Source organism: Zootoca vivipara, chromosome 14, assembly GCF_965207765.1.
Source record: "Zootoca vivipara chromosome 14, rZooViv2.hap1.1, whole genome shotgun sequence".
NCBI classification, from domain to species: Eukaryota; Metazoa; Chordata; class Lepidosauria; order Squamata; family Lacertidae; genus Zootoca; species Zootoca vivipara.
In genome coordinates, this window is record NC_142597.1 from 20,581,964 (window position 1) to 20,603,236 (window position 21,273).

At 43.2% G+C, this 21,273-nt stretch overlaps 1 protein-coding gene across 4 annotated transcripts in view; it reads right to left on the reverse strand.

The window, feature by feature from the left end:
- DIXDC1 (DIX domain containing 1) overlaps positions 1 to 21,273 on the reverse strand; it is a 77,403-nt gene that overhangs the window by 47,509 nt on the left and 8,621 nt on the right. Inside the window, exon 1 of one of the 4 annotated variants that reach the window (XR_015947017.1) lies at positions 15,281 to 15,476. The exons of 2 other annotated variants lie outside the window; for them this stretch is intronic. Coding sequence is in view for 1 of the 2 variants with exons in the window: in XM_088657797.1 (XP_088513923.1) it covers positions 15,281 to 15,340 (60 nt within the window). In the remaining variant the exon portion in view is untranslated. Of the gene's footprint in view, positions 1 to 15,280; positions 15,477 to 21,273 lie in introns of those variants that run through there. One more of the 4 variants, XM_088657797.1, reaches the window with a different exon arrangement.

A 21,273-nucleotide genomic window follows, 5' to 3' on the forward strand; every position in this document is an offset into this window, starting at 1 on the left:
GCAATAAAACTCTGACAGCTGAATAGGTGAGTAAGACTTTAAAATAAAATGTATTTTTTACAAAATTAAATCCAACAGAATTTAATTCTGTTGCAATTGCAATTGCAAGCATGCTTTACTAAAGAGAAAGTTCCACTGAAATTGAGTATGACCTACTTCTGGAAAAAAGGTGTGTAGGACCATGCTACACAATCTACTGAAATCAGTTACATTTAAGGAAAACACTTAATGTTTTTGGCTCATGGATTTCAACAGGGCTTTTGAGTGTTAATCTATGTTATACCCTTTGAGTGGGGAAAGAAATTCAGTTTTTAATATTAACAATTTATTTCCAAAAGTGTCCACACAAACATTTTAAACTGCAAACATCCCAGCCTCCCATCTCTTGCTCTCCGCTTCACCCAGCATCTTCTGCATCTGTTTGCAAAGTGGGTATAAATTACAGATTAGCTCCTTAAAACCACTGCACCAATAGTAGACCTATCAGACATATTATCACTAAGATCTCATCATCATAGGGTGCCTCCATTCAGGCAGCTATCATAAGTTTAAAGGTAAAGGTACCTCTGACCATTAGGTCCAGTCACGGATGACTCTGGGGTTGCATGCTCATCTCGCTCTATAGGCCGAGGGAGCCGGCGTTTGTCCGCAGACAACTTCTGGGTTTACCTTCCCACTGGAGCAGTACCTATTTATCTACTTGCACTTTGATGTGCTTTCTAACTGCCAGGTGGGCAGGAGCTGGGACCGAACAACGGGAGCTCACCCCGTCACAGGGATTTGAACTGCCGACCTTCCGATCAGCAAACCCTAGACTCTGTGGTTTAGACCACAGCGCCACCCGCGTCCCCATCATAAGTTTAGGTTTGCACAATTGAAGGGCTCTGCCACCCTAGTACAACAAATCTGTTAAAAATGGTTTTGTTTTGTTTTTGCAGTTAGAAAAATAAAGAAGGGATACATTAAATAGTGTGGGATGAACAAATGATCAACAGGAAGATGTGTGAACACTCTTCAAGCGAAACGCGCTGAATGCTCATTGGCATATATCCTCCCTGCAAACAAATCAGAGCGAATGCTCGATAAAGACTGGACAATGTCTAAGCACCGCATAAGCTTTGGACAAGCAAATCAGGATAGATGCTCAATAAATAGGTTGCCTGGAGGAGGACCTCCCTACCATAATAGCTCTTACTTGCATTATCTTTTATTATGCCCAGAAATTTTAACATGATTTCATTTTTTAGCCAATCACTTCAAAACCTTTGCGACTTTCTACCTTGAGAGTCCCTTTCAAAGGGAGATGAGTTCCTGCTACTATCAAACAGTGATGCTGGTCTCCAAAAGAGAAGCAAATGGTGTTGCAGTTGCTGCAGGCTCTCATTTAATTAACAATTTCGATAATCTTTCCCCTTCAGAGCATAAGACTTTCCTGCAGCAGATTCAGGCGTATTATGTGTCTAGAACTCTCTTTGCACTTACGACTTTCCTGCAAGATTCCACAGAGATTTCATTTTCCTACAAAATGAAAAATCCCCAGCAGCCTGTCATTCCTGGCAGCTGAGATGAGCAGGCAACAGAAATGAAAAGGCATTAAAATTTAATGGCTAAATAGTGGCAGAGTGGCATTAAATGCACAGAAATGAGAAAACCACGAGGCAGTGGACAACCATGAAAATTCTGAACTGTCAAAATGAAAAGCATTTTGTTTGATCACTTCCTTACATCATAACTGCCCTGCGCATCTTCAATGAACTGTTATGTTAATACAGCAGAAAGCGTTATATACAGAGTCCTAATCTAGGGTCAAAAAAATAAGAATAGTTGCACCTTTGTTTCTAAAAAACACACAACCAAGTTAATAAATGCACCTTGCACTTCACAAGTCTAGAAGTCCTTCTGCATATCTCAGGGAATCATATTGCTCCCAATCCAAGTTTGGTCCAAGCATGCAAGAGGGAACTCCAGAACCAATCCATTCTATTGTGTGTGTGGCTTGGCTTGATTTCATCAAGTTGCTCAAGAGGCAGACTTTATTGTTAATGTACATCTACCACAGATAGAAAGCTGGTGTTTTGTACCGTATATGTTCACTCAGGGACTCCCTAATTTGAATTTATTTTTAAATAAAACATCTGAAGATGGGACATTTATTTCCCAGTTTCCAAAGTTTCTCCCAGAGGTTAAGACCTATATTGTGTCCTATATCTGTTGCCCAGAGCTTGAACAAGCTCGCCTTTTGTTTCCCATTCTAATAAAAAAATATACATTTTAGACAGAAGTTTATCCTTATTTGGTAAGAGTGCTTTTTCAAATTGTGAGCTTTGGTCCAGATATCCATTCTTTCTGTGTAATTTAAATATGCCGTATATTTGGTGATATTGCAACCAATCCATAACTTGGCTCCTTAAGTTTTCCATTGATTTTAGTTTGGGTCCCCCCCCCCACCGTAAAATCCAGCCATTCAAGAGGCAGACTTTGTGCCCCAGGTCTCAGGTGAAAGGCAATATATGAAAACTTTTTGTTATGGAGCAGCAAAACAAAGAGCATAAATAAAAATTATAAATAAACGTCCCATCATCAGATGTTTTTTTTAAAAAAGTATTCAAATTAGGGAGTCCCTGAGTAAACATGTACAAAATACCAGCTTTCTATCTGTGGTAGATGTACCTTAACAACTATTTTCTAAGTTACACAAAAAGTAAAGATAGTCATGCTGCTCCATAAGAATAAATCCATATTAAGGCCATTCAAAATATCATGAAAATTATGCATGGTTTTGGTTTTTTCGGAATTCTTCATCAGGCTAGACGGCAAACAAAGCAAGCCGGTGGTAAGAATGGACACAGGCCTGTGAGCAGAAGTTCCACTCTGTTTTGAGCCTGCATGGAAATCAGAGCAAACGGAGAATAGGGCGGGGAGAAAACACCTATGAAGCCCATTTGGGGTTATTAACCATGATCAGAAACATTATAATGATGTCTGGATACAACTGCAGGCAATGAAGCCAAACTCAGCTCCTGTTCTTTCTCTGGGGAAAATTACTTCACGGGGCTAATTACTAGCTTTCATCTTTAAAGACTAAAACTTTACCCGCCGTTCTTTTTATTTAGGGAATATGAATTCCCCTTAGTTCCACAGCTGGTTATCAAGACCCAGCTGTCACCTTAGGCCAATATTCTAAGGCTGTACACTGCCAACTACTTTAAGCGAACCAAGGAATTGCTTCCTATATTATGCTTTTACCTGCTGAAGAGCTTCTAGGGTTCTTTTTCTACTTCACAGTGCTTAGCTGCACCAGCTATTTCCTGCAGGCCACAATGCCAAGATGAGGCATCCAAAACACATACACATTACCTAACAGCTCCCCAAAATATACAGAACCTGCAGCGCCAACCTATAAATCTATGGAATTGCAGTGTGGTGTGGAACGATCATCATGAAAATTGATGGTAACAGGTGAAGCTCTCCTGGTGGTCTCTGCATTAAATGAGACGCATAGTGCATGCAAGCATCTGTGGGAAAGCCTTTTCAGTGGTGGCTCCATGTCTGCCAAATACCCTCTCCACAAAAGTGTGTCTTGCTCAAACTTTGAATCCATTTAGGTGCCAGGTAAAAGCTCACCTTTTTTCTGTCAAGACTTTTAAAGGCCAATGGGTTAAGTTATTTTTAGATTATGGTTCCGCCAATCTGTTATTAATGTATTTTATGAGTATTTTTTTCCAATGTTTTCTCCTTATCACGCATTATGTGTTACATGGCCTCATTTCGTTGTAAATTGCTGTGTACTCATTTTTAATGAAGGGCTGTATAGAAAGACAGAAAAAAATTAGCAACACACACACACACACACACACAGAGGAGAGAGAGAGAGAGAGAGAGAGAGAGAGAGAGAGAGAGAGAGAGAGAGAGAGAGAGAGAGAGAGACTTGTCTTCGCCCCAAACTGTTCAACCTCAATCTTTCCTTACTAGGTCACACATTAAACTTTGTATCCTGCAATCTGATGTCCTGGCTTCGAACACTTCTGCCTTTTTTGCAGACTCTGCTTTCACCTTCACCTGTCATCAGACTACAATACCTTATCAACCACTGCAAAGGTTATTCTCTAAGAAACAAGCATCCACACCCCAGAACAAACCTCCACTTTCATCAGTCTTGCCTCCGCTATTTTATTTGTCAGACCCCTACCTCTCCATCATCCTATCTAACTGATGTACTGTACATTATAAACTTCTTTGGTTGGGGACGATATCAATTCTCTGTCCTGCACATCACACAGCCTGGCATGAGACAAATATTAAGCAATAACAATAGGAATGGAAAAAGCAGAAGGATAGTACTAGACTGTCACCAAGAAAAATATCATTGCATGATCATATCCTAGCACAGACTACATCTCCCTGTGGCTTGTTTAAATACTTTCCCCACCAGCTGCTCACCACATCCACCTGTGTCCTTCCGATGGAGCACAAAACTCCCTGTGGTCTCATTACATTGCTTCTTGTGGCATGGTTAAGCAACCCTGCTCCAGCTCAGACATTTCCAAACAGCATGGTATTTAACAATTCCCTGAAGGTGCCCCCTTTTGTCACTTTCTGATCGTATAATGCTCAGTGTTATATTCAGGAGAGGTAAGGGCAAAAGGTGCCTTAAAAAAAAATCCCCACTTTCCCTCACCTGGCATCTCCTTAGTCCTCAAAGATTTACTTCATTATCTGCTACTGTTAATAGCTCCAGGATCACTCTGAGCTTTGGCCAATGGCCAAACTGGAGCAAAGAAGCGCTAACCCCCAAACCGAAGTGCAAATTTCTCCCTGTATCGTTCTCAGTGCAGGAGTTACTATACAAGGCACCAATTGGTGGGATTGCCGTGGGGTTAGGCATAATCCTATTTATATTAACACGGCTTTGCGTTCCAAAAGAGGGCCTGCTTTACCTTAGCTCCACAGATGGGAAAGTAGCTGCTCTGTTCAGGTACAATCTCTCAAGCAGTGTTCCTTCCTCATATTAAACCTGTTCGATGTACGTGTCCTTCACATACTTTGAAGGTCAACATAGAAGTTTCTAAAAGAAAGAAATTGGGCAATCTCCTGCCGCACCTTCAGCTGCTGAATCACAGTGGACCATTCTCAGGGCCGTCTCGAGCAGGTCGGGCGCCCTGGCGCTGAGGCGCGGAGATCGCTCCGGCGCCCCCACCCACGCAGCGCGCAGCGCCCCCCCCCGCCAGCCCAACCCTGGTGCCCCGCGCCACCGGGAGTGCACCTAGAGCCGGGCCTGACCATTCTTGCAGCCAGCAAAAGGTCTGCATCTGCAACCATTTATGGCACCTATCCAATGCAACTACATTTGTATCATTGCTATTTTAAACCCTCAAGTTGAAACAGCAGGTCAGACTTAGAGTGTGCCTGGACTAGTTTTTCACATGATCTAACACAGACAGAGAGGCAGGTTCTGAACCACATGCTGTGATTTGTTGCTGTTTTATTTTTTCCTGCTTAATACGTGCACATAGACAATAGTGCGAATTCACCAGTGTAGGGGAAATGGCAGAATGACTCTCTGACAGTTAAACAGGAGAAGTGTGAATATTGTTTATCTGAAGCAATTCTCCAGTGCACTGATACACAGCACTCATCCTGATGCAGCACCAGTGGACTGATAACGATACAGACTTAAGATAGGTGGGGAAAGAGAAGACTCGCCAGCGAGGATAAAGCCTGTTTCATTTCATATTTCTAATGGCAGGTGTTTCCCTTAGCAGTTCTGCAGAATTAAAAAAAATAAAAAATTATGAGAATACATAAAAAGCATGGCTTCACCTAGTCAACTTGAGTCTAAGGAATTCTAAGGAATTTTTGGACCCCCTTACCGCTTTTGCATGCATGTTTTCTCTTATGAATTAATTTAAGAAAATGCTTTTCAGAAACTTGAAATCACCTATGTAAAGCCAAATATTGCAGGTACTGAGATTCCTGTGGCAAGAATGATGATGAGATGCAAATCTGGCATTTATGGATGGTCCAGACCATCATATTGATGAAAGAAGCAGAAAAACAAAAGGCTGGATTATGCAGGGCAGAAACAAATAAGTCGTGAATTAGTGTTTGTTTGTCCTTGGTCACGTTGCTCAGTCAAAAGTAGCACATCTGGTATATGGCTGGGAGGGTGACTTGTGTGCAGAATTGGCAAGCGCATGATGGGGCATGATTCCATCTTGCCCTTACTTGTCCCTTTAAGATACACAAGTTATCCATCACCTCCAAGCAGAGAGGTCACCTCTCCCCTCCAACCCACAAGCTGAGGACAGGCTGTTGTATGGTAGGAAAATTGGGACAAATTTGACAATATTTGACATTCTCACTGCCTCATTTTCCAGCTTCCCAAAGGTGTTAAGTACATGGCCGTTCTGCAATTCATTGTGCCAAGGAACTTGTCACTAAAAGCTATCTGGACACAAAAGACCATAAATATCATAGTGGCTTGGGTGCCCACAGGCTCCGCACTGCCCCAAACTGTCCGCCCGCCGCCCGCCCCTCAGCTGTAGGGTGGCTGAGTGGGAGAAGGCAGGCAGACTTCTCGGAGGCCCCGCAGAACGTCCTGCCCTGGCTCGCCCCACCCTGGGCGCAGGGCACGCGCGCCGCCCCAAGCACCCAATCGGCTTGCTCCGCCACTGTGTAGGACTAGTTAGACCAATATTCTGGTTTAGTGTTTTATTTTCATTTTGATTGTGCATTGCTCTTTTTCATTTATCAATACCTCTTGAATAAACTGGATTTCTGGGCTGTACTGGCAGCTGAACACATTCCTCGAGGACACTTCACTTCTAAAGCAAGAATTGCTTTTTTCTGGTCTTAAGCATCAGGACATAATACATGACAAACGTAGGTGAAACTTAAGGAGAAAGCCACATTTCCCAATATCCTCAACATTTATTCCTCGCCAGATATAGTGCAAATCAAAAGGAAAATGCCAACAAGGAAATACAAATTCACAACCCCTGTGAAATTCCATAACTAGAAAGTTCAATTCTATTTAAGCATGATGACTGAAGAATGAATTAACTAAATGCGCACATTTTACATTATGGTCATAATTTTTCTTTTCTCTTTCTAGCAGAATAAGGATCTATGAGCCACTGCCTCTGTTCCTCCATAGTTCCTTCCTATGGAGGGTGTATGTTGTTATTGTTTCAGTGTTCACATAGCACTCAGGGCTCTGCAGGCCAAACAGTGAAGCAAGGAACGAAGCTCAAGGCATTAATTGCATCAGGACATAATGTGGCTAAGGCCTTGCATAATTTCTAAGCTCCTAGACATTATCTTAATTAGATGATCTCAGTAATCTCCTGGCCAGAGCTTGGTCAGTTTGCATTCTTGTTGTTTTTCAAACCAATGAAGTGGGGTGGGGAAGATTTCTACAAAAGCATGATTGGAGGTATGGAGATTAATTCCAAGCATCCATCTGGAATAACCTAAGCATCACCAGTGGGGGGAGGGTTCTATTTTCCCTTCTGATGTGCTAGAAAATGAAGGGTTCACCAGTAGATGTGGACACCAGTAGATATGGTCAGTTTGATATAGTTAAAATGGGTAGAATACAAAGCACAGACTACTTACTAAAGGAATCTGTTCCCCAAAGCTGGTCACCACAACAGTGGGCAGCCTGGAGACTAGGACAAGGTGCTAAGTCCGAATTTCAGTTCCTGCCTATATTTCTGACAAGACCAAGACAGTCAGAAAGGCTGCAGTGAGACCCAGAGTTCTGAGAAGCTAATCCATCTCAGATTTTCTCCCCATCCAGTGATGATTGCCATTATCCTGCACTGCTTGTGCCTGACCACCTTGAGCTCAGCAGTGCCTAGCAACAGGTTCTGTAAGTTTAAAAATAGCGGCAACATTTTCCTCCTGATTTTCCTCCTGATTTTAAGGCTGTTTCCAAGGAGAGACAATCAGGGACGAGTCTAAGGAGGTATGACTGTTAAAATCAGGGTTTAACCACTTTGAATCTGTAAAGAACAATATGAACTGTGGTTTTGCATGAAGCCCAGGCAAATTCCAAGGCACAAGGGATGCATCAACTGGTCCTTAGAGTCATGCTTTCCTGAATACAGATCATGAGTCCCAAATGATCACTGGAAATATTGTCTGTCTCTCCGCACTGGCAGGTCTACAAACAGTTTCTAACCCCATCAATCTGCAACAAGCACCCTTCCTATCCTCCAAAATTACATCCTGCCATCGTCTCTCAACCCAGCAAGGCTCAGTGATTTTTCCTAGCACTTTTATTCAAAGGTGGGAGATCATTATGCTGATGATTATCTTCACCTTTTCAAGGAGAAAGAATATTTCCAATGCCTGCCTCCTTGGAGAAAGTGCTTCTTTATCAGAAATCTCAGCTGGTTCTGCCATATCAAACAAATCAAGGGCCATCATACAAACATATCTCAGTGCAACATCATCCGATGTTTTGGAAAAGAAAATTACCCCCCCCTTTTTTTTTCATTTAGGGCCAAGTCATGCTCATGATAAATGGAACCAGCAGCTTAATAATGCAGTCGTCTTTCCACTCTTGACAACTCAATTTCAGAGTGAGGGAACTGTAGCATCATCAGTGGGTATTTCAAGATGGTCACTATTTTCTTCCTGTTAATCATTCATTTATCCTACAATGCATTCATTCATCTTTTCAATGCATTTTCCCATCACTTTCCAAGCTGCAAAAAAGTCTTTCTTTTCCCCAAGTGGATTTGGTGTGCTAGGACAACAGACTGCCTTAATCCACTTTAATTGCTCAAAGCTAAATTTCCAGAATGTGCTTGAATCTCTCCTGCAAAATATTGAATCTTGAGACAACTGACACTATGGAAAGCCTCTGTTGAGCCCAGATATCAAAATCAAGTCTCATAGCAGCCTTCCCTAACCTGGTGCCCTCCTGATGTTTTGGACTACAACTCCCATCAGCCCTAGCCTGTGCCAACTGAGGCCGAAAGGAGTTGCAGTCCAAAACATCTGGAGCACACCGGGTTGGTGAAGATTGTCTTATACTAAGAAACACAGTTCACCCAATAAAGTGTCTTCACAGTGCCTTTGATTAGTTTTGGGGGTTGTAATTTCTGAATAAAACCACAAATGCTGAACCACACTCAAGTTCCTGCTAAGTTTCTTCACCATGCAACCTGCCACTTATACCAGCCCTGCATTATCTTGCCTACATCCCGCAGGAAGGCTGAACTATTAAAGTGCCGAAAAGTGTAGAGAACATCCTTTAGAAATAGCAGGAAATCAGCCTAACTGCAGAACATAATCCACTAATGAATGAAGGACTAGGGGCTGTGCAATCGCCTCAAGGGGCCTTCCAGCTTTTAAACTGCAGCCACTCTGATTTAAATGAGACACACCGTATCTTATCCAGGAACTGAAGGTTCATTTAGCCTAAGGATGCTCCCCTGAACCCTGATTCAAGGATTATGTTAGAGACCCGGGGTCAAACGACATATGAAGCATCCCTTTTGAAAAGGGTATGTTTAACACTGTCACTCTTATTTTAAAGGAAAAGCATCTGATCAGCAGCTGTTCCTAGTGAAGAGAAGTCAACAGCAATTTCTTCTCCCTTGCCCTGCCATGTACAGAAGGGAAGGGACCCCCCCCCCACACACACACACATAGCTAGGAATCCTCCTGGAGCCTATTGACCCCAGCAACACCCCCCCTTTTTTTGGCCTCTGCCTCTTCCAGGGGAAGCATGCAAAGAGAAAGCAGTGGCTGTTCTTGTCTCGACTCTCTTGCTCACCCCCATGGCAGTGGACTGGGTCCATGATGCTACTGAGACAGCAATCTCAAACAGCCACCTCTGCCTCCTCATTCATCTTCTGAAAGGAATCACAGAGTGTAAATTTTGTCCAGAGAGAGAGAGAGAGAGAAAGAGGAAGAGCGAGCAGCTTCCAGATTTGCCATAAGCAACTATGGGCCCAATCCTCCCAACCACTATGCCCACAAAACATGGGCATGAGAATGGAAGTAGGAACAGCACATTTCCACACCCTGCTCAGTAGCAGTGGTAGAGATCAGAGGAGGGGGCATCACTGGAGAAGATTCCAGGGGGCTTCCCAGCTAGAGGTAATGTTAATACGCAGTGGAACCCCTGCGAAAACAGGTTTTGATTGGTGCAGAACTGGCTCTGCACCCATGAAGGCAATAAGGCCATCTTTCTTGGTCACACTCATTCCCTGAGTTAAAGGGGCTGGGTGAGTGCTCACAGCCAGCAAAAAGGAGGCAGGAGAGACCAGCGGAAACAAAACGACCTGACAAATCCAGATCCCAAAATGCCAACCACAGAAGCAGTGCTGTGATCTTGAAACAAGAAGTGTATGACTGTAAAAATTATTTACAGGGAGATTATTCGAGAGCCAAATGTGTGTGTGTGTATGCACGCACGCACCCACCCCTCTATATTTGCATTTAAGAACTTTTAAAATCATCTTCATGAATATTAACACTTAGAAAGTGTCTGAAATTTTCTAAGCTCTGTACAGATGTTAGAAGGTAAGTCCCCACCACAATCTTCTTCCTAGGGGGCACGGAGAGCACCCTCCTTCCCATGTTGCTTGGTCCCCTGGCCCACCGGCAGAAACCAGAATGTGTTTCCTTTGAGATTTGTTATTCTTTTTCTAAGCAGTTAGTTTTTGGGGTTGTGTGAATACATAAAGGAATGGACGTATTTCTGTTTTGTTTTTTAAGCCAAACCCATTCTATTTTGCTGCACTGTATCTAGGCCCAACAAGCAAGGTTATGCAAGGTTTCTGACTCCCATGTTTCATATCGGGGTGGGGCGGGGGGCACAATTACCATTCTGCTCCAGGCTTCATGCAACAGGTCCATTGATTTCTGTGAGACACTTGTCACATTTGCAAAAACTGCATTCAAAATGTATTAGCTGCATGCAGTAAAATATGCCACTAGCTGCAGCATTTTTTTAAGCAGCTACTAGTGCTGAACCACTTTCTCACTCCTGCTGTAATCATGTCCTGAAAAGTTCTCTAGTCCAACAAGCGTAAGACAACATCACCTGGCCAGCTGGGGGTGGGGTGGCGGTCACACATAGCTGAGACTGCAACTGCTCCAAAGTCTGGTGAGTTCATGTATAAACCTCCTTAAGACAGTACAGCGGAAGGACTGTGGTTAGTAGATCAAAGCACAAGATTACAAATCAAACATCCTTGCTTCCATTTCTAGCTGCAAGCGTGAGACCTAGAGCAAAACAGTCTTACTTCTTATGCCTCAGAAGCTGAAGATGCAATTTAAGGATGATGGTAGCAACCTATCATAGTGAGTCCCTTTTAGCTTGAAGCTGCCCAAATAAAGGTGGCCCTGCCTTTTGCAAGAAAAGGAGACTGAACCTCAGTTGCAATTTCCTTATCTTTGGCCAAAGTGCTGTGGATATTTATGAGGGGCAGCTGAGAAATTCTCAAGCCTAAAAGCCAAGCTAGACAAGATAATGGAAATCCATGATAGGATTTGCAGTTGCTATAAATTTTAGCAAACAGCAGCCACAGGAGGACTTGTGGCACTGGAGGGAGTGGTTAACCCTTTCTCATCAGTTTTCCTAGATGAAAATGGCTATTTCCCCCGTTAGGAAAAACGTATATGTGCAAGCAACTCCATAATCTTGTCCACAAGTCCAAGCTTAACTCATTTCTACTTAGTCCAATAACTTTTTAGCTGTACTTACATTTATTAGCACTGTTCACATTTCTACAACTTTCTTAAAACATTTTTAACAATTTGCCCCAGGCCCTGCATTCCCTACTATATAATGCAATGATCTAGCTATGGCTAACAAAAAAACAAGAAATGCCACAGCTGGTGAACAGCCAACTATAATACCTCTGTACATGTTCTTGTTGTTCAATGGCATACACTTGGTTGATTTAAGACACTGTGGTGGCATATAGGAATGGAAGTAGTCTTGTGAAGCTCATGACATTTAGGACTGTGTAGGTTGAGATCAGTACAATGAAATATGCTCAGAAATCTATAGGGAGACAGCACAGATGCTATGACACTGCATGCTCTCTGAAGCCTATTCCCCATCTCACCCCTCATTTGAACGTAACACAATGAAAAAGGGAGGGAAGTTCTGCTTCTCAAAACTCTGAGACCCAGCCTAATTGAGATTCCTGCTGTTTAGTGGAATATGAGTGTATGGTTCATTTCAGATGTAAGAACTGAGAATAGTATGATCTTGTTACCCTATTTGGCAGTTTCCCAAAGTCAATTGGGAGTCAAGGGATCTGAGAGCCGAAATGGCACCCAGCTGGCACACCAGGAGGTTAAATCCCAAACTGACCTTGCTGGGAAGTTCAAGACAGATTTGTTGCAGAGGATCCAAGAGCCCCTCTAGATGTCTTCTTCTTTCTTTCTTTCTTTCTTTCTTTCTTTCTTTCTTTCTTTCTTTTTTCTCATAAAGATTTTTATTAAATTTCCCAAATAAACAAATAAACTACAATGTGCTTTCGGGGTGATGTGTGCTCATGGTGGTATTGAGGTGGAGATAAGCAATCCTGCTTTCAACACTGTTAATACACTCTAAAGTTTTATACTGCTTTGTTTTTTAGTGGTGCACATCCTATAAAGGTAAAGGGACCCCTGACCATTAGGTCCAGTCCTGACCGACTCTGGGGTTGCGCGCTCATCTCGCATTATTGGCCGAGGGAGCCGGCGTATAGCTTCCAGGTCATGTGGCCAGCATGACAAAGCCGCTTCTGGCAAACCAGAGCAGCACATGGAAACGCCGTTTACCTTCCCGCTGTAGCGGTTCCTATTTATCTACTTGCATTTTGACGTGCTTTCGAACTGCTAGGTGGGCAGGAGCTGGGACCAAGCAACGGCAGCTCACCCCGTCACAGGGATTCGAACCGCTGACCTTCTGATCAGCAAGCCCTAGGCTCAGTGGTTTAACCACAGTGCCACCTGGGTCCCCTGCACATCCTGTAGTTTCCTGCTAAAATCCTCTAACTTTGCATATTACAAATGTTCCAAGAAGGGATTATAAATTGAAATTTAACACACACGCCTTGGCCCCCAAAAACGTTCCAAAGATTTTTGGGTGCCTACTTTTCTTGTCCTATTGTGCAAGGATGCCCTTCCAGATGGAAGTAACGTGGTAACACTAGGGAAGCATTGCAGAGAAACTAATAAAGCAGAATGATCTATGGGTGGTCCAGCAACTGATGCACTATTATTGTGTCAGTAACACATTGCATAATACACCAGGAAAAATCCACGAGTCTGTGGGGGAATCTCTGCTTTCCTGACCCTCAAACTATGATATTTTATTCGTGGGGAAATGCTCAGACCAGGGTGTAAATAGCTGTTCACCCATGGCCCAATCATATGCACGTTTACTTCAGAGTGGATCCCGCTGCTTGCTTTAAAAATGAGAAAAAATAACAGATCCTGGTCACAGAAATATCCTTCAGGATTCCTCTGCTTCTACCTGCCACCCCACTCCTATTAGAGAATAGCGAGGAGGACAGACTATGCCAGGTGTGGGGAACCTGTGGCCCTCCCAATGTTGCTAAACTATAACACCCATCAGCCCCAGCAAGCATGGTCAATGGGATGATGGGAGCTGTAGTTCAACAACATTTGTAGCCTGCCAATAGAAAACAGAATGTTAACTGCATTTTTTATTTTCGTTACAGAGCACTTGGGGACTTTTTTTTAGTAGGAAGCAATGTATACCTTGAATAAACCTAAAACTCATAAATGACAGCAGGATATTCAAACGAAAGGGGAGGGCAGCAATGAAAGAAAACTAGAGAGAGGGGGAAGTGCTCATTTTCTATATTTACAAGTCTGAAGTTCCCCCTGAGCAGTCTCATTTATCGGCTGCACTACAGGTGAAACTCGGAAAATTAGAATATCGTCGAAAAGTGCATTTATTTCAGTAAAGCAACTTAAAAGGTGAAACCAATATATGAGATAGATGCATGACATGCAAAGCAAGATATGTTTATTTGTTGTAATTTTAATAATTTGTCCTTAGGCGGGTCAATTATAAATGGAATGTAATTAATGAAATGTAATAGCGATGTTTATTTTTGTATTATTGTAACTATTTGTTTTATTACTGTGGAATTTCCAAAAGAAAACATTTGTAAAAATAAAAATAAAAAATAACAAGTTGCATTACTGAAATAAATGCACTTTTCGACAATATTCTAATTTTCCAAGTTTCACCTGTATAAGATAGGAGTTTGTAAATAGGAAAGAGGGTATGAAACATCTGAGAGGAGCTGAGGCCTGGGACCGACAAAAGAAGCGTTACAGGCAGCCAAATCAAGACACAAGGTTAAGTCTGGAACACAATGTAAGTTCCGTCAGGTGAGGAGGAAAACCACCATAATCCTGATCACTAAGCATAAGTCTCACGTTGGTCTCCTGTCTTCTCAGCTTACTTAGCCAGGAAACCCTTGACTTAGCTGCACGGCCACTGATGGCATTCCTTGATAAAGGCAAAGAGATCAAACTGTACTGACTGCACCAACTGCTTGCAAGCGGAACTAGGAGATGCTGCCCTCCCCCCTCAACAGTATCAGCCAGGTATTCCATCCCACAACTTAAGGGCTTTTTTAAACATGCTTTCCTTCAACTTCAGAATAATTGCTCAAATTACACACACACACACACACACACCCGCCCCGTATGTGCCGATTTCTATGTCCCCCAACTGTTTAGAATCAAGATGGACGGGAAAAGGGGGCGGGGGGAGCAACCAGCATGTTAAGTCCCTACTCCAGGAATCTGCATGCCCATAAAAACAGACTTTATGCATTTCAAGCAGACACACACACACACACACACACACACACACAGAGAGAGAGAGAGAGAGAGAGAGAGAGAGAGAGAGAGAGAGAGAGAGAGAGAGAGAGAGAGAGAGAGAGAGAGAGAGAGAGAGAGAGAGAGAGAGAGAGAGAGAGCGAGCGAGCGCAAAAACCTGCCAATTCTACAAGGCAGGTCTTCCATCCTAACGTTTCCGCACTTTGCTGCTGAGTCAGTCAGCAAAGGTTGCTGCTGCAACTTGGTGCATAAACAGCTAGCTAGGAATCGCTTACACAAACTCTCCAAAACTTAACGATGCTCTGCAAAGCACCGATGAGGCCGCTGGGTGCTTCAAGTCCTCACGTTTGGAGTTCAAGATCTTTCCCGTTTCAGTTGCATTCGGGGTACTTTAGCTTTGCAGAAGACAAGATACAGAAGGCAGGTAAGTTTTATTTACCTCCGTGAAGCCCTCGTGCAGGATATCCAATAAATTCCCGCGCGCCAAGCAGGCAAGCATTCTTCAGAAGCCCACCCAAAGGGCCGAGTTCTCGGAGTATGCAGAACAAATCCTCCAGCCTGGGGCACGACCTCCTCCTCCTCCTTCTCCCCCTCCTCCTCCTAAAGACAAAGACTTGCAGCTCATGGGGGACTTCGTTCATAGTCCCATATGTGCAGCCCGTTAGTGCAAACAGGATACTTGAGCCAAAGTCAAGACTTGTACTGGGCATGCTCGGAGGGAGCCACTGGGGGAGCAGCAGGAGAGATGTCACACCACTCTGTTCCTATAGAAACGCCTCAGCTTAACAGATGCAGGCTGAGGAACTGGTCAGGGAAAACATCTGAAACCTATTTCCAGAGGCTGGCCCCTCCATCTGATACATACAGAGCTCTGCTCCGAAGGAGTTGGGGGGGGGTGAGCAAATCTGGTTCGGCTAAGAAAGGAACGTAGTTGAAAGAGAAGAAAATCTAAAATGGAACTTCCAACTTTAAAACATTGGGCAGGAAAGCTGAAAGTCAACGCTAGTGTGGCTGTAACAGGCTATGCCCGAATTATTTGCCATATCTTCAGTGTTAGGGTACATTGTATGTATAACCACAAATGGCAGTTCATTGCGAAAATATGGTTTGAAAACATGCTCTATGGCTTGGCTTTGCAAATCAATCATTACAGCCCAGGGGGAGCAATAAACAATTTAGGTGTGCCCACATCCTCGTAGCATTTCCTTTCAAGTTGCTGGAATAATTTAGGCTGCATTCCTAGGCACATGTACCTGAGAGTAAAACTAACAGAATACGGACTTAATTCCAAGTAAACGTGTACAGGATTGCATCATCTTTGTCCCGTGGTACACACTTCCTTCTCTTTGATTTTTAAAAATAGAACTCTGTATTTGTTACACACCAAAAAATGTAATTTGGACTTCAAAAGGGGTGAGGGTTGGCTATACGTCTGTGAGTATGCTAAGTGCCTCAAGTCAGTCACAGTCCTGTTCTCCCACCCTTCTCATCTCCTTACTCCTAAAAAAAAAAGAATGTAAAAGAAATAAGTGAGATTTGTGCAAAATCAAGTTTTTGTTTTGGCATTTGTTTGTTTTCCAGTTAACAGAGGCTCTAGGAATGAAGGACGTAAAGCAGAGTGATGGCCAGGATTATTATGAGATATTCATCCAACTAAAGTGGGAACACTGGTACCTTTAAGCTATCAGTGAAGTTAAATGCTTTTCTGGAACAAACTACACTGCTCAGCAAAAGACTTCACCCCCTTCCTTTTAAGTGAACAAAACAATGGGAATTCTTAGCACTACTTAACAAAACCAGATGCGGAGTTATGCAAGAAAAGCCCCAGACAATCCCATCCCAGTACTATTTAAATTGTTTGTTAATAAATTCCTGAAATGACACGCTTAAAACGGAGCATATTGCTGCCTTTCAGTCTGATCCTATTACTTGTAAGTTAAGTTTCACTGACTTCAATTGGACTCACTCCTAAATAACTGTACACAGGATTGCAGCCCATGTTAGAAGTCACAAGGAACTATAATAAAAGTCAGTGTACAAATAACATATTATACTTCCTAAAACATGAAAATGTCCTATGATAGGCACACACAGAAGAGCCCAAATTATAAGCCACTTTCAGGTGGCGCTGTGGGTTAAACCACAGAGTCTAGGGCTTGCTGATCAGAAGGTCGGTGGTTCGAATCCCTGCAACGGGGTGAGCTCCCGTTGCTCGGTCCCAGCTCCTGCCCACCTAGCAGTTCGAAAGCACATCAAAGTGCAAGTAGATAAATAGGGACCGCTCCGGCAGGAAGATAAATGGTGTTTCCATGCGCTGCTCTGGTTCGCCAGAAGCAGCTTTGTCATGCTGGCCACATGACCCGGAAGCTGTCTGCGGACAAACGCTGGCTCACTCGGCCTATAGAGCGAGATGAGCGCCGCAACCCCAGAGTTGGACACGACTGGACCTGATGGTCAGGGGCCCCTTTACCTTTTTTCAACTCACTGGCTTAACTTGCACCATTTCTCTAGGTCAGGAAGGTTGCAGCTGGGAATGAAAGCTGTTGTTTCAGCAATAAAGCAGTTCGGACTGGGATCTTACGGTATATAGGAGCTGGAGGCTCTATCCCATGGGTAGGCACACTAAGGCCCAGGGGCCGGATCCGGCCTGATCGCCTTCTAAATCTGGCTTGCGGCCAGTCCGGGAATCGGCGTGTTTTTACATGAGTAGAATGTGTCCTTTTGTTTAAAATGCATCTCTGGGTTATTTGTGGGGCCTGCCTGGTGTTTTTACATGAGTAGAATGTGTGCTTTTATTTAAAATGCATCTCTGGGTTATTTGCATAGCTGCCAAGTTTTAGCTTTTCTCACGAGGAAGCCTATTCAGCATAAGGGAAAATCCCTGTAAAAAAGGGATAACTTGGCAGCTATGGTTATTTGTGGGGCATAGGAATTTGTTCACCCCCCCAAAAAAAAAAAAAATATAGTCCAGGCCCCCACAAGGTCTGAGGGACAGTGGACCGGCCCCCTGCTGAAAAAGTTTGCTGACCCCTGCTCTATCCCTTCCTGGCACTCAGCCAGCCCCTCTCCAGGTAGGAGTTTCCATGCATTTCTTCTCCTGAGTAGCCTCACAGGTGGGCACTTTGCTGGAGACTCTGACGTTCCTGCCTGGGTTGCTGTCTCCTCTGTTCCTGTAACCCTGGGAGATGGGATGGGTATACCTGAAAGCTGGCCAGGAATCCAGGCAACTGGTGTGGGGGGACCTCAAGTAGTGGAGCAGGGACGTCTGGATCCAATGACTACTCAGAATCACTGGCAGTGTGGAGACCTGGTGTAGCATCCTGCTTCCCTTGCTCTTCACGTTCAAGTCCTCATGTTCACCACTTCAAGTTCAAGACCTCAATCAAGTTTTTCTTAGAAATTTGGGTTAGCACTTTTTGAAAGAAAAGTAAGACCAAGCATGAGAATAGGGTAAGAGAAGAAGCACATAAGAATAAAAGGGACAGAGAACAACATGAGGACACGAGGATATGAGAAAGGAGAGAAAGAAGGTTTGCAGGCTATGAAGGACTTGCCCACAAATTTATTGACAGCTGCACAAATTATGAGAGCTAGGAAGTGGAAGGGGCAAGCAGAACATAAAACGGAAGAATGGTATAAAGAGGTGTGGGATATAGCTATGAATGATAAATTAACATGTGCCATTAAGGTAAGACGGGGAATATGCAGGAGAAATGATTTTGAGGAGATATGGAAGGTGTTTGTAGAATTTGTTCTGTTAAAACGGAAAGGGGTCAAACCATCGCAAGAGGTGTTGAAATTTTGGGAAGTTGGATAGTTACAATGGAATGGTCTCAGTGGTGGGGTGCACATTTTTATTCTTATTTATTTATGATTATTACTTTGTCAAAATAAAATATAATCATAATCATAATAAAGAAAGGAGAGAAAGCAAGCTGCAGTAGGGAAACTCCATGTTCCAGCCATACACCACTTCTGCATTTTTTAGCAGAAGCAGCTAGCTAGCAAGTTAAAGCCACCGTAAGGATTAGAAACTTTTTATTTAATAATAAAGAATGAAAACCAGAGCTCTCCACTTCTAGATTCTAAAGTATGCATACATAGTTTGCAAACAAAGTGTATACAAAGGAAAGGAACAATATGCAGAACTGTTACCAAAGCAGATTACAATAACTCAAATAAGCCAAGATTCTGCATTATAGCCCACAAAGAATTCCTTGATATTCTATGACAACTTGAAATAAGGAATGATATGTAGCCTTGATAAAAAGCAATACAATTTTAATACTGTTATTCTTAAAGCATTTAAGGTAAACATTTAAGCCTCAATGTAAGAACAACCGTTGCCTCAAAAATATGTAAAGTAATTGTTGCACACTGGATAAAGATTTACAGACAACTTTTTATCATGTACTAAGTATGAGTTCAATACCCTACAGCACGGGTCAGCAAACTTTTTCAGCAGGGGGCCGGTCCACTGTCCCTCAGACCTTGTGGGGGGCCGGACTATATATTGGGGGGGGGAATATGAAGGAATTCCTATGCCCCACAAATAACCCAGAGATGCATTTTAAATAAAATGACACTTTCTATTCATGTAAAAACATGCTGATTCCCGGACCATCCGCGGGCCAAATTTAGAAGGCGATTGGGCCGCATCCGGCCCCTGGGCTTTAGCTTGGGGACCTCTGCCCTACAGGATACAGAAAAGAATGTTCGCAACCCCTGATACATGGATGATGCTACCCCAATCTCTCAAAAAAAAGACCAGACTGCATAATGCTTGTTTACTGTTGCATATCTTTAAATGTTCCCCAAATGCAATATTATGAACATTAACATGATACCATGTCAAAGTTCCTCTATTGTAGCAGCATCCAATAACTTAACATGATGTGGGGTGGTGGAAGTGAAGCCAAATCAAAAGTATTAGTACTAATGCTGCCCTCCTCAATCTGGTGCTTTCCTGGTGATGGGACCTGTAGTTCAAAACACCTGTATAAAGAAGACTGCACTAATGAGTGCACAAGGCCATGCTCAACATCTTGATGTTGACATATAAAGCCCTGAACAACTTGGGATCAGGTTACCTGAAAGACCACTTGTGCCTGTAGAGAACTGTAAGATCACTTAGACCAGGCATCCCCAAACTGCGGCCCTCCAGATGTTTTGGCCTACAACTCCCATGATCCCTAGCTAACAGGACCAGTGGTCGGGGAAGATGGGAATTGTAGTCCAAAACATCTGGAGGGCTGAAGTTTGGGGATGCCTGACTTAGACCATACGAATAAATCTACACGTGGCACCGCAGCCTACAGAATATCACAGGGTGGCGACTTGAAAACATGCATGGACTGTTGTTGTCCCTGTATTATAGAATGCCATTCCCTCTACCACATGTGAAACGTTCACACATTTTGCAAAGACTTAGCTTTCCACCCAGGCTTTCCTTGAGTCATAAGATCGAACCCTGTTTTATGTTGCTGGCTCCCCTGAATTCCTGTTTTACTTGTTTTCATATGTTTTTACACTCGGGTTTTATTAGTTTTAGGTTGCATTGTTTTACTGATATTGTTTGTTTTTAGATTGTACACAGCTTACATATTTTTAAAACATTAAGTAGTTTATAAACGTTTTTAAATAAAACAAATGCATACCGGTAAGTAATGAATAATCTATGTTAAGGGGTGATGGGTGTCTTCTCTCTAAGTGGTCTCATGTTCTTAACAAATATGGTTTCCCATTTTAACATTTTTTATTTTCCCATAAGTGATACAATCCACAAACTGATATTATCAGGGTCGAGAGGATGCTGGGAAGGCTGCCTGTGTCCTACATCAGAAGCATGGGGGAGGGGAGAGTGGGGAGAAGTAAACCAACCCTCTACACTACAAAGAGAGAGATAATCCTTCTGAATAATATTGATAGCAACATAGAGGGGGAGGTGCACACAGGACTTAATCCCTTCAATGCCCTGTTTAAATCATGAAACAGGAGAAGCAGCAGATCAGGCAATAGCTCTTATCAGGCAATAGCATCTGTGGGTGGATGAGCATTTTGAGCTTCACTCACAGCTCTTTTTCCAGGTTCAAAAAAGGTGAACGAAACTGCTGTCGTAGACATGGAGCATGCCCAGCGCAACTTGGCACTTGATGGCGAGAACTAATTATCAAGTGGTTGTTCCTTTTTCATAAATGTGATCACACACAGAAGCTTTGGTGGTTGCACCACCATTGGGACTGGCAGGGTGGGAAGTGGGGACCCCAACAGCAGGTGGCGACAGAGCCAACTAATTCTAGTTTTGTCCCCCATCTTCCTCCTGCCAAGTTCTACATGGGCAACACTGGGACTAAGGGGGAGGAAGCTGACAGGCAATGTCACCTCCTGGGCTGGTTTATAAGTAAGAAAGCCAGCAAGTAAGGTCTGTCTGAG